This window comes from Mesitornis unicolor, unplaced genomic scaffold, assembly GCF_000695765.1.
Source record: "Mesitornis unicolor isolate BGI_N332 unplaced genomic scaffold, ASM69576v1 scaffold570, whole genome shotgun sequence".
Classification (NCBI taxonomy): Eukaryota; Metazoa; Chordata; class Aves; order Mesitornithiformes; family Mesitornithidae; genus Mesitornis; species Mesitornis unicolor.
In genome coordinates, this window is record NW_010157383.1 from 109318 (window position 1) to 122224 (window position 12907).

The window sequence follows — 12907 nt, forward strand, 5'->3', positions numbered from 1 at the left end:
GTGTAGTTCCTTCCCTCCATCATCTCTGAAGGGGTGAGCTGGGGCAATTTGCTGCTGCCACTGCTCCCTGCCAGTCTCCTAGCACAGGCACACAGCAGAAGTTCATCCCCAGAGCCAGGACACTGCATCTGTTGGGCAAGGTCGGGTTGCAAGGACCCTGTCTGATCTCTTGCAGGAGGATGTGCTCTCCTTCCCAATAGAGAGTAAATCTATCACATTGCTGTATACTATAAAACATTTTTCCAGGAAAGAATGCTTCCACCCAGCTGAATTGCTTAAAATTATTGAAGTTATTTAGGGAAGTTTATGAACTTTTGTTCTCTGTAAAGAATAGATATGTGAGGGGGTTTTATTATTATTTATCTTAGAACAGAGATAGCTAATAGTCATGTAAGGAACTGGCAGGTTTTGCATTCTGAGATAGAGAGGAGTTCCAGGAACTAGACAAACAGGACAGCACAAAGGCCATTATCATTACAAAGAGAATATACTCAAGCACAGTTGTTCATGGTACTTGTATTCTATAGAAATTAAGGAAAAATAACAACGATCCCTACAGTTATGTGAGGAGTCTCCTTAGGAGCCAGATGAGAAATCACAATGGAGTTCAACCCAGGCACCTCCAGCAGGACGAGATGATTTGTGTTGTTCCCTGATTGACTGGAAATGTTTCTCCTTCAGATTTGCTAAATTCAATAGGGACAAGTATACTATTCAGTAATTTACACGTAAATGAGGATGCATAACATTGCAGAATTATTTTCTTCTGAGTGCCTACAGTTCTGAGCTTTGTCAAAACTGTTATGTGAAGATGGGCTTATACACGGCAGCATTTTAAGGACCACATTAGGGAACTGGGACAGATTTAATTTTCCTTGTACAGTAAAAATCTTTTCAAGTTTAAAAAAAGGTGGACAGGCCACACCATGAACAATGGACCCAATAAGGCACTAGCACAAATATTTAATGAGATTGAAGGTGGCCATAATAGTGCACAGCATTAAAAAGAAGCCATTTAATTTTGTGGATGCTTGATTATTTAAGGAGATGCACTGCAAACTGGAGCAGCTTGCAATATTTGTGTCAAATCTGAATTATTTACACTTAGGATGTGCAAAAGCAAAGTTTGAAATGAGCAGAAACTAGAGCCATGGTGAAAAGTCTCTACGACAGCAGTAGAAGGCTACCTAGCTTTCGCTCGTATCAATTATTGCCAGTGATTTTTTGATGACTTATTTTTTGACCTTTTTTTCTGAATATGGAAACTGCTAACACTTTCCCTTTTCACCAGTCCTGTGGCAAAGCAAGACGGCAATAAAAGATATTTTACCTCGGGGTGGCTTTAGGGTCAACAAGAACAACTCAAACCAATGTGGTCAGCAAAAGTTTTATGCTTAGTGGCGGCAAAAGCCAATGTCATTTTTTTTTAATAAAAAAGTTTATCTAAGATAAGCTTCTAAATACTTAGTTTGGCACATTGATAAGCAGCCTGGCCTTTCTCAAGGGCTCACTCTCCACTACTTTTCCCTCCTGTCAAGCTAGCAATATGTGGCATTTCTAGTTTTCTAAAAGAAAACTCAGATGTGTGACCAAGAGGAAATTCAGGAAAGGTTGTGTGTACCAGAGGCAGGCCCTAGGTAGCTCCAACCTCAGCCTCGTTGCCCATCCCAAAGCCACGTCACAGGTAGCCCCGCTCTGCTCCTGGGCTGATGGGAAGCTATGGTGAGCAGATGCCCCAGGGAGAGCAAAGCAGTGGTGACCACCAGCTAACAGCCGGGTGCACACCCATGAACAACCACCTCCTCAGTCCTGCGTCCATTTCTCTGCCACTTCTAATCTCCAAAATAACTGGGAAGTCAGGCTGAACTTAAAACCTCACCATTTCCCTGCAGAGTTACAAAAGGGGCTCCTATTTCTTTAGGAGGCAAGAGGGGACACTGCCATGTGTATTTCTTCACCCTCAAGAAACTCCTGACAGCCACAGGTAACATCTTGCTCATGCTTATCAGGTCCTGTGGCTAAACTGAGCTCCAGATAACACCTCATTAACTCAATCCAATCCTGTTCAAACAGATCAATACCTTGTCAAGGGAGATGTTATTCTAGCTTCTTAACTAAGAAACGCCAAGACACAACAGAGCAATACAAAACTACAAATAAATACTACAGGAATGTACAGAAACTTTAAGTCCTGAAGTTACTTACATAATATAAAGACTTTCTCTACAAAAGACAAAAGCCCAAACTCTCATTCCAGCAATCAGCAGGAGCATAAAAACATAAAAATTTTTAAATCTCTCAGTCTCAGGTAGGCAAAAAAACACTTAGGACCTTAAGCATAGTCACCAGGTCCTTCTTGTGTCTCCACTGGGTTAAGTTTAATGAAATCAGCAGCTGCACCACTTGAAGAAAGCTAGCAGGAGAACATGACCAGCAATCATTCAGTCCTCTGCAGGATACACCAGAGATTTCCAGGAGTGACTAGGACTTCCCATGGGTTTTCTGGGAGAAGCTCCCTACACCCTTGGACTCGAATGTCTGCTGATCTTCACATGCAGGTGAAGACTGCCTGACCCAGAGCCCCCTTTGTGGAGGGTGTTTGCAGATCATACTTTCCCATTGTGCTACTTTTCCTATAACCTCAGTGAGCTTTCTAGCTTGAACACTGTGGTGTAACCCTCTGGGCTGCCAAGGGCAGCTCTCCAATAGTACCTCCATCACCCCTTGCAGGTGCTCTTATGTGGCATGGGAACATCAATGGGTGTAGAGGCGCCTGGGTTCCCCGGTGACCTGGCATTCAGATGCCATTCTGCATGGACCATGTAATCCATGGCCAGCATCCTGCTGACCAGTCAGACTACCCCAGCTGACAGGATTGATGGGCCTAAGCACCATCCATTGAGATTATTTGGAATCTCTCCTGTGTCACTGACTGTATTTAGGGATTAGGGGAAAGAGAAGGAAAGTTCAAGTACACTTGGTTTCTCATGGAAACACACTCACATCCATCTGTGCCAAGCAACCAGGGCCATCTGAAAAGCATTTGAAGCTGGCTTTTTTAGCTCACATGTTCTTCTGCAGCCAAGCGTCAGGAGACCACTCATCTGAGTCACCAGCCTGAACAGCGGGATAATCTGCTGCAGCCACCTCTCTCATGAGAGAGGGCACAAGCTGCACAGATGCCTTCGTGTCAGCTCAGCTGCCACCCGCAGCCATTCCCATGGGCAAACAGCCCTTGGCTGGGACAGGGGGTAGCAGTTGCAATGACACAGAGGCATGAAAGTTGTTCACTGTGGTTGTAAATTGCCTGGGACAAAACCTTCAGGCTGAATGTTGCTAGAATTGATCAGGCTGAAACTCTCAAAAATGGCTAGTGACTTTCTGTGCTTTCCATGAGAAACCTTAGGAGAGACCAGTCTGAAGTCATCTGCTGAAACTATGGTCTGCTTAGCAGCTGCAGGTTGGAAACTCAAAACCAGAGATGGCCAGATCTTGTTGATGTTTACTCGGTCTTTTTATATCAGAAGTGCTCTTCAAAGCTTTCCTCAAAACAGAATTCAATGGTCTCCCCCTCAGTAGCAATCAGACAGGTCTGTGTTACGTTCATCTGATACTACTGAGCATCACAGAGGGACCAAAGTAAATGCATTTTCAAAACCTAATACTGGAAAATGTGTTTTGCCAGCTCCATCAACTCAGAGGCTGTGTTTACATCAGTGAAACCACACTTACACTTCAGGAAGCTGCAATTCAGGGTTTAACGCATATTACAGTGGAGCCTTTTTATGGACTGGTCCTCTGCTTCTTGTCCAGGGAAGATACAACAGAGAGCATAAGTGGCTCCTTTTTCACCATGGGCTTACAGACTAAATAACACAGGCGTACAGAAAAAATAACAGCGGCAGGGTCAGGGGTGTTAATGAGGTAACATCAACTTCACCCTGGAACATCTTTCTCTTGCCTCCCCCAAGCGTATCAAGAGACTATAAAAAGAAGCCAGAGCTGCTAACAAAGAACAAACTCAACTTCAAATTTTAACAAGAAAAAGGTGGAAATAATCAAACACAAAGCCCAGAAGCGTGTAGATTTGTCTCCAAGTACACTAAGGTGTTGGATTTGCGATTTCCTTTTGCACATGCTCCGCAGCTGAGGCTGCACGTTTGTGCCCAGAGCTTATGGTTCCTGTAGCGAATACATCTGTACAGCAATGGGCTTCTTGCCAATTAGCTTTTAACTCCAGCTCACGTTTTCTGGATAGATTAGATACCAAACCTGTTTTGCAGGAGACACTACATCCTTCACATCGCATCACTGAATGAGCATCTGTTACCACAGCACCTGGGTGTCATTTCCTAGATGGCCAGGGAACTGCCAAGTGAGCTCACCCACGCCGGCCATTTCATTTTCAAGATCCATTTTTTCAAAAGGCAGGAAGCTGGCAAACAAAAAAGAAATGCCAGCAGAGCTCAAAGCCTCCATGTCACCCCAGGGCCCAATCCTGTAAAATACCAATATTTCCTGTGAAAGGTTGAGTGCTCTCATGCTTTGTTAAGCTTTTTCTGACAGTTGGGAGAGCCTCAGCAGCCTGCAGAGCTCCTTTCCTTACAGAAAAAAGGGGGATATCCACTGCTTATCTATTGAGGCCTTTCTACTTTGGTTCAGATTTTTTTTTAAACAGACAACACAAATTTTCTTCCACAATTCCTTTAACACACAGCTTTTTTATTCAGACCAAACTAAATCAAATAAAACTCCCCTATCTACAGTGTTTCTGCTGCTCAGATGTCCAGAGACTGCTCTCGAGACTAGTTTTCCTTGTCTGCAGAGTGTAAAAAAAATGGGAGTACCAAAGTCCTAAAGGAACGAAGGTGTGAACATCTCAAAAAGCAGCAACAGGCTCGAAACAGTCAACAAAACAGATAATTCACACACCAACTGGATTCCCATGCGCAGCACAGCCCCCCCCCTCTCGTGTACGGTGTGAGAGCCTATTTGCAGGCCTACAGGGAATGCCTGGATAGGTGAGGAAAAAAAATCAGTCCAAACCTTGTAAGGGAAGAACTGGGTCTGTAGGAAAAAAGCTACTTCTCAGTTTACTGATAATCTGACACCACAGCTGGGATCCATCTCACTCGCCTTTCTCTTCAGGAAATACTTTGCCTAATACATGTTAGTATCACGTTTGCTTATTTCCCCACCAATATAACCCATTTTTGGCACCTTGTTGCTCTGTGTGGGCTTCATCTCAACCTGACTTAAGACATGTGCAATATAGAATTATTCACCTTGGGCTCCCCTTGTAGTTAAAGCGAACAGAAAGAGGCACTTTCAAGGAAAGAGATAATTCTGACCCATTTTCAATCTCTAAGATGAAATAAATCCTGTCCACACTGACCACAGTGACTAGACCACTGCTGCTGTAAAGATTATTGAGAATGATGAGCTCCAGCACAGATTAGCTACATTAAAAGAGATAAACTCCTGCCATATCAAACTGGTAATGTGTCCAAATTGCCCCGCTGGTGTAGCAGCTATTTCCAAAACACCATGTCATGGTTTTTCCAGTGAATCTGTGCTTAGATCCTAATGGTATCAGTGCTAACAGTTTTATTCACAGCCTTATTAAATGTTTTGCAGCAGTGGTGCTTTGCAACAAAGATCCTGAACTCTGAAAAAGGCTTGAAGACTGTTGATCATCTCCTCATCTTTCCTGGGTGTATTTGAACTGGTTGCTAAACCCTTATGGGCATTTCCTTTGGACTGTAAGAACAGCCCTCCATAGATAGCTATACAGAAGACCAGAGGTTAGATGCAAAAAGATAGTAACCAGTGGGAGAAAATGTAGTCTCAAGATGGTAAGTCTCACACCGAATAATTTAAAAAACATCATTTTCTAACCACCGCACAAGGTCAGATGTCCAAATGTCAAAAGAAACTGACTTAAAAAGTGTCACTACAAGAAAAGAAAATTCGTATCAAACCCAAGCTTTCGGTATTTGCCTCCAGGCAGGTCTGAAGTGTTACCAGAAGTCATGGACCTCTCTCATGGGGCACTAGACATATGTCACTGTGTGAGGTAGCCCATTGCCTTTCCACTCTGCCTGGGATGGTGGGTCTGGGTTTCTCACCATAAACTGCATATCATGTAAATAAATTACAGCAAACTCTAACAACATTTAGAAGGAAACAAGAGCGTGAATTACATACAAAAGTTATAAAGTACTCACCAGATCGCCTGTCCCAGGCTTTTCCATAATAACTGGGGGGAGCAGTAACCCTGCAGGAGAAGTAGGGTCTGGGTTGAGTGCCCCGGTGCCTCCTCCTATCAGGGAAACCACACCATTGCAATCCACTGAGCTGTTCCTTTTGCCCGGCTGGGTGTAGATGGGAGTAGTAGGGTGAGAACTATGGCTCACTTGACTTTGCACGCTCAGACGCCTCCCAGATCTTGGAATTAAGAGAGAGCCCCGGTGGCTTTCATTTTCCCCAGCAGTGCTGATCTCATCATCGGCAAAATCTGTTTCGGAGCCAGTGTCTCTACCACGGAGTCGGAAACTGAATATGCTCCCGTGGCTGGTTCTGCGCTTCACCAAGTTTGCACTGGGACCATAACTAATGCCAAGGAGAGTCTAGAAACCCCCAGAAAGGAAAAAGGGGAAAGAGAAACAACATTTTGCAACATGTTTTCAGGAGCAAGGAAGGTCTGGGGAGAGCAGTAAGTTCCATTTTAAACCAAGTGCTTCAAAGAAAGACTTAATTACGCATATTCAGCCTTCGCAAAGTTAAGAGGTTGAATAGTCATTCCTAGCCATTAGGTATTTGTCTAACACTTGACAGCTAAGGATGTACTGAAATAGGAAGGGTCAAGGTGGCAATCACCATGATACTTTCTTTGCTTCTACTCCCCCTCTGTCTGATAAATGTCAAAGGACCTGGGAAGGCAGCACAAGGAGTGGAAGATGGGAGCAGGGAAGGGGATCCAGCTCCAGATTACTGCATTATCACAAATCTTCATAACAGCTAGAGAAGGAACGTTGCAGTGGGAGAAGAAGAGATAAAGAAATAGGGCAGGAAATGAACTGCAGGGAAAATGAGAAGAGGGAAGAAGAATAAGCAGAATACGACGGAAGAAGGTGATAAAGGAAAAAAAAAAAGAAGAGCAAGAAGAGGTATATGGTTTATTAGTTTGTAAAATGATTATCCCAATGCACATGGCTGCTTTGGTTAACCTCAGTAGACAGCAGTCTCCCTCACACTCAAAATTCAGCCTTGATGATCCCCTCTGACGTCAGCTACTGAGAGTGCAACTCGCACAGAGCATCAGCAAGACGTAGCCAAGGACTAAACACACCTAAATCCCGGCAGAGTAAAAAGGATGCTTGGAAAATGCATAAGAAATTCAAGTCTATCCCCTTCCCTCATATCTGAACATGAAATTATTGGAGTAAGAGCATTTAGGCAGAACATACTTTTGATTTTATGGCCTGTACAGAATTTTCTGCTTCTTCAGAACTTCCTCATGAGCCAAGTATATTTGAAGAGAGGTCAGATCTCCACAGCATCCACAAACCAAACCAACCAAATAAAGCCTGATTGCATTTTGCACTGTAGCTGACACCACTGAGTTATGTAACAATGCTATTTTGTGACCCTGGCACAAGGAAGAGTACAAAAACCAAGCCCCTTCTAACTAAAAACAACCCGTTTGGATTGCTACCAAAATTTCACTGGTCAAAAATCCATGCCTGGGTTTCCATGGCACAGTCATTGAGACTGATTTCTGATGGCAACGCACTTCCAGCTGCTCAGATTGCATCTGAACGATGACTCAGCCTTACTCCCTCCAACCATGCCAGACACAGCCTTGCGGAGAAGATTTACTATAAGCTTTGAAATGTGTCTCCCATGTTTCTCATGCATATGACATCCAGGGGTGAAAAGTGAAAACAAGAATAATTAATCTAAGGAACAAACTGGCAATGCACAGCTCCAATCCACGGCCATTCTGGTATGTGGTGTCTTGAAACCCATTCAGAATGGAGCTAAAGAGCAATTCTAGCTTTAACAAAAGATAATTTGTAACACATACCACTCGACCAATGAGACAACAATAAAAGCTATTAGATTAAAAATTGCATGTCATTTACAGAAATCCAGCTCTTCGTAAATTCAGTGAGCTGGGGAGTCATTAATTGGTCACATTTACTTACATCACTTACATGTTTTATATGAGCTTGTTACGGCTGCCAAATATCCCTAAATTCACTGACAGCAAAATGTAAAAAGACTTAGCCCATTATATGGCTATTGAAAAAAAAAACCACCAACCCAAAATAAACTGATTTAAACTTTGCCCTCAGTTAAGCAAAGACAAATTTATGATCATTTGATATATACAGCATGTACAGATTCATATTCATGCATGTCAGTAACATTTACTTAAACCCCTGTGTAACAACACTCTCTCTCTATTTTCTTCCCAGCAATAAAAAGTAGAAACAAGTACCACAAAGTTTTGACTTGAAGGCAACTAGCAAAGGAACATAAAAATGCTAATAACATCTTTTAAAAAGGCACTTAAAAAGCCCTCAAAGGCAAGTTTCCTCCTTTTCTCCTCCTCTCTCTTCTTTTTTATGCTTTGCAGTTTTCTTCTAGGAAATTTTTATCTCTAGTAGGGATAAGATAGATATAATCAGATGAATGGAATTAAAGTAAGAAAATAAGCCAGACTGTGGGTAATTTTGAAGTGAAAAAAAAAAAGGCAAAGAAAATTGAAACAAAATAGATTTGTAAGAATGTTTAAGGGGTATTTTTAATTCATTTTGAAAATAAAGTGGTAATATGTTGCCTTCCTCTGTTCTAACACAGACTGTCTGCAGGTCAGACATAATATTAAATATCTGGTTCTTCTTTACAGCTGAAAGTTTCAGGTTTAATTTCTTATTCAGAGCCTGGCCTATACAGCAAAGTACAGTGTGGAATAAGTGACATTTCAGACCATGTCTTACCATTCTCCTCTGACCATCATCGTAGTCATACTTGGGATTCTTCTGGTCTTCTCCATACTCTTCTGCCCCCAAAGATTTCTTTTTCTTTCGCTTATTTCGTCTTTCCTTGGCATTTTTGGATGATAAAGGTGACATTTCCAATGAACTAAGTGACATTGAATCAATTCCTTTAGCAGCTAGTGCCTAAAACAGAAGATGGTAGAAAGGATAACATTTATTATTCGAGTTAAGGATTTCAGTGAGAACTAACAATTACTCTGCTCAGCAATTATTTTTCATTTTAAGGTTGTATAGGAGATAAACTAAAAATTGCAGGTGGTCATTAATCATAAACTAATGTCTGGAACCAGACTGAACCTGTTTTCAACCTCTACATTTAGCGGGAGAGTAAACAACAAGCGAGACAGGTTCCCAGTACAAACACACACATGCAGGTCTGCCAAGCAGATCGTACGATGGCACATTAGGAATGGCTGCACAAAATAATCTGGTTTATGTAGAGCTCACGAATGAGATCCATTGGCATTTCACGAGAGGAACAGCCTGTGTGCACACACCAGCAGGTGTATGCGGTGCACACATCTTTGGAATAGCACTTCTGGCGCCAGTCAAAAAAAAAACCTCAAGAGCGGGACTTCAGATTAAGCCCCCCTGGACTTCAGACCCTTGAAGTGGGACAGGAGGGCAGCCAAGTTAACTGTTGGGATTTTTCCTCCCCTGTCACGGAGGGACGTGAGGAATCCCAGACGATTCAGCCAACACATTGTTGTGAACACCTGTCCCAAGTAGCAGAGCAGGCAGCTGTGACCAGCGATGCAAAGAGAAAACCATGGGCTTAACTGGAGATAAGGTGGACTTTGCTTTGCCATGTGCTTCGGCGCTGTGCTGGCTATCTGGTGGGATTGCTGATAACAGACCAGCTGCTAGAAACCCAGCAGAAGCCAAATGCGAAAGCCTAAGCACACAAAGCCACAGCCTGGGAAGCAAAGGAGAAATGGGAAGGAAAATCGATTGGCACAGCCCACACCAGAACACTGGGTGCCCATCCTTGGTGCAAGCAGGAGGAGTGAGGGGGTTCTGAGCACAAAGCACCAGGTCAGATTTGGAGGTGCTGGTCTCTCAGTGGTAGCCACATCAGTGGCCTGGAGACAAGTCCATTTGCAGAACTCCCAGCTGAAATATATAAAACGTGAGTGAATTACCAAAAAAACAAAAGAAAAAAAGCCTCTCCAGGTTCCTGAGAACAGAGAAACAGATGAGTCCTCAGTGCTATTGTCTGTAAGCCACTAGAATCAAACAGGCAATCAGCTCTCTGCAGCAAAATACTCCCTTCCTCCCACAGGCATCAGTCCAAGGAAAGTGAAGGCACTTAACAGTCGTGTAAAGAATCAATCATGTATTTCAAGAAGTAGCGGTAGCTCTATCAAGCTGAGAGCACAACAAAACTTAATTCCTGTGGGAAATATCTTTCATGAGCAAGCTGCTCAGAGCAGAGAGGAGGAGGGCTCAGACACCGGTCTAGGCTGCTTTTTTCTTTTTTTTTTTCTTTTTTTTTCTTTTTTTTTTGAGTCAATTGATTTAATTGCTATGCTGAAGTGCTTTCTCTTCATAAAGATTCAGCAAGTCTGTTGGTGTTAAGTTCAGGTTTAGGAATGTGATAGACCAATTGTGTAAATTGACTGATAGACTCCAAGCAGGCTTATCAATTACACTCGCGCTTTCTTTATACTGCACAGTGTAAAAGCTGATCTAAATATGTTTGGTTTTCCCTTCTGATTGCCGTCATGTTTTATTGATCTAGAAAATATTGCAGGTTTTGCTACCCTAAGCGTGCTGTACCTACTAAAAAATAAGCTAATTTTCTGTTTCTTAGCATTTTCTTATCTGTTACTTGGGTTGAAATGCTTTTGTCTGGCATACCTTTTTCAGTTATTGAAAAAGAATTTGGGTCAAATTGTTTCTCAGGGCATGGATGATCTTCTCTCGTCTTGCCTATCTACTCTTTCTGATTGGCTTCCTATGGCTGGACCATGTCCTGCCCCTCAAGCATTGCAAGCCCTAACCCACTGTGATTAATTCCCAGGGCTGGAAAGGAATTTGGGACCAGACATGTCTGGCAAGGACGAATGATGGCTGAAGGACATGAGAAAAGCTTAGCTCACACAAGCCCTGACATGAGTATTCACACAGTTCTACCTCTAGATTATCCTATCTCAAGTCCTATCTGTAGGACTCTTCCTTAAGGCAACAACTTAGTGGTATGGTGAGAAAGTCAAAATTAAGAACTTCATCAAGTCTTGGAAAGCAAGATTAAAACTGAGTTTTAATTTTGAGAAGGATATCTGAAAGCTACACGCTGTAGCAGACCCCTCAATTCACTCTCCTGAGCCCCTTCTTCCAGATGTCTAATTTGAGATGTTGAGGGCTGATTTGCAGAATTACTGAGCTTCACTAATGAACATGATGGGCCCCAATTGCTCTACTCCTAAGATTCCTTTTCATAAAATTGGGATAATTCTCCACGAGTATTGCACATACAAATGAGTATTTTTGAAGCACACGGAGTCTAACAGTGACAAGAGGCACTGAAAAACCTCTGAGGATGTTAGTTATTTTGTCTTTGAAGCAGCCTTTGAATGTCTGAGTCGGGAAGTCTGCTCGAGCTGGCCTAAGGCTACAGAACAAATGATGAGAAAGCGAAGAACTGCTCTTGAGTCATGCACTGTCCACCCTTTGTACTGAGCAGGGCACAGGAAAAATGAGGCATGGTAGGCTGAAGAAAAGACTATGTTATAAAGTATATAGATAAATGGGAACAATTTAGGTTTTCACGAGCAATCCTCATATTGTCACATTATGACTTTCCTGAAATAATGTTCCTTTTTTGGGTACATACAGGCTTAACTGAAATGAAAGGCTTCACAAGGAAATTCCTAAATATCTTTAATTATAGCTGGGGCTAACAAAGTTGACTGTTATTAGGAAGAGCTCAGCTGGAGTCAAAACACATGAAAATCTGTGTAAAATAGGCATGAGTTAGAACTCAGTTTGCTCCCTCAGGTTATGGCAGAAAGTTACTCTGTTCAAAGTGCCTGTATATGGACTAAATTACATTTACCTATTAGTTAAACCATCAAAGAAGATCTTTAAAAGAACTTAAAAGATGCATAAGCCTCTATTAGTACTTTGTCAAGGGTGAATCACATTTTCTATTTTCTTTTCAAGGATTTAATTAGGTTTTGGATTAGGACCTGAAGCCATATGTACCCAAAAGAAAATTATGTATATTAGTTTACATTATGTATCAAGGATTTATTTCTCTGAAATACAGTGCTACGTGTTATTTCAGACCAATTTTCTTATTGTCTTCTTGTTTGCTGCACCTAAAATGTTCTCTTCGGCTGCTTAATAAAGGCTTTCTACCCCACACAAACCACAGGCAAATTAATTAGTGTTATTAAGGCTACATGGCTACATCCACAACTTGGCCTCCCTGTTTTGTTTAAGCTTTTGATGTAACATTAAATCCATATCCTTTGGAAAATGTGCAAAGCTTAAACTCAAGAACTCCCTGTTCACTTCTTCAGGTGTGAAGTCATATGTGCTTCACACTGGTTACCCTACATCTTCATCTTTGTTATCGAACAGTTGGGTATTCATGGCTATTTGAATGGGACAGTGAAGAAATGAACACAAGCTAAAGTGGTGGTGGAAGAAGTACAGCTGGGGCTATGGCAGAGCTACCGTAATAGCTGTTCTGCGCTCAAATGCAGATGCAGTTATACCATCAGTAAAATGCCTCAGATGCCAAGTAATATGAATTCCTCTGCTGGCGTATGTGGTACAGTTAAACCAGTACAACTCTGGATATGTAAACTCTAAATGGCCCCAATCCTAGC

General features: G+C 42.2%; 1 protein-coding gene across 2 annotated transcripts in view; it reads right to left on the reverse strand.

Moving 5' to 3' along the window:
• LOC104536963 (sodium channel protein type 5 subunit alpha-like) overlaps nt 1-12907 on the reverse strand; it is a 168911-nt gene that overhangs the window by 104251 nt on the left and 51753 nt on the right. For both annotated transcript variants that reach the window (XM_010179726.1, XM_010179717.1), the window contains exons 10-11: nt 9009-9191; nt 6228-6629 (exon numbers count right to left, since the gene is read on the reverse strand). In XM_010179726.1, the coding sequence (XP_010178028.1) occupies nt 6228-6629; nt 9009-9191 (585 nt within the window). The remainder of the gene's footprint in view (nt 1-6227; nt 6630-9008; nt 9192-12907) is intronic.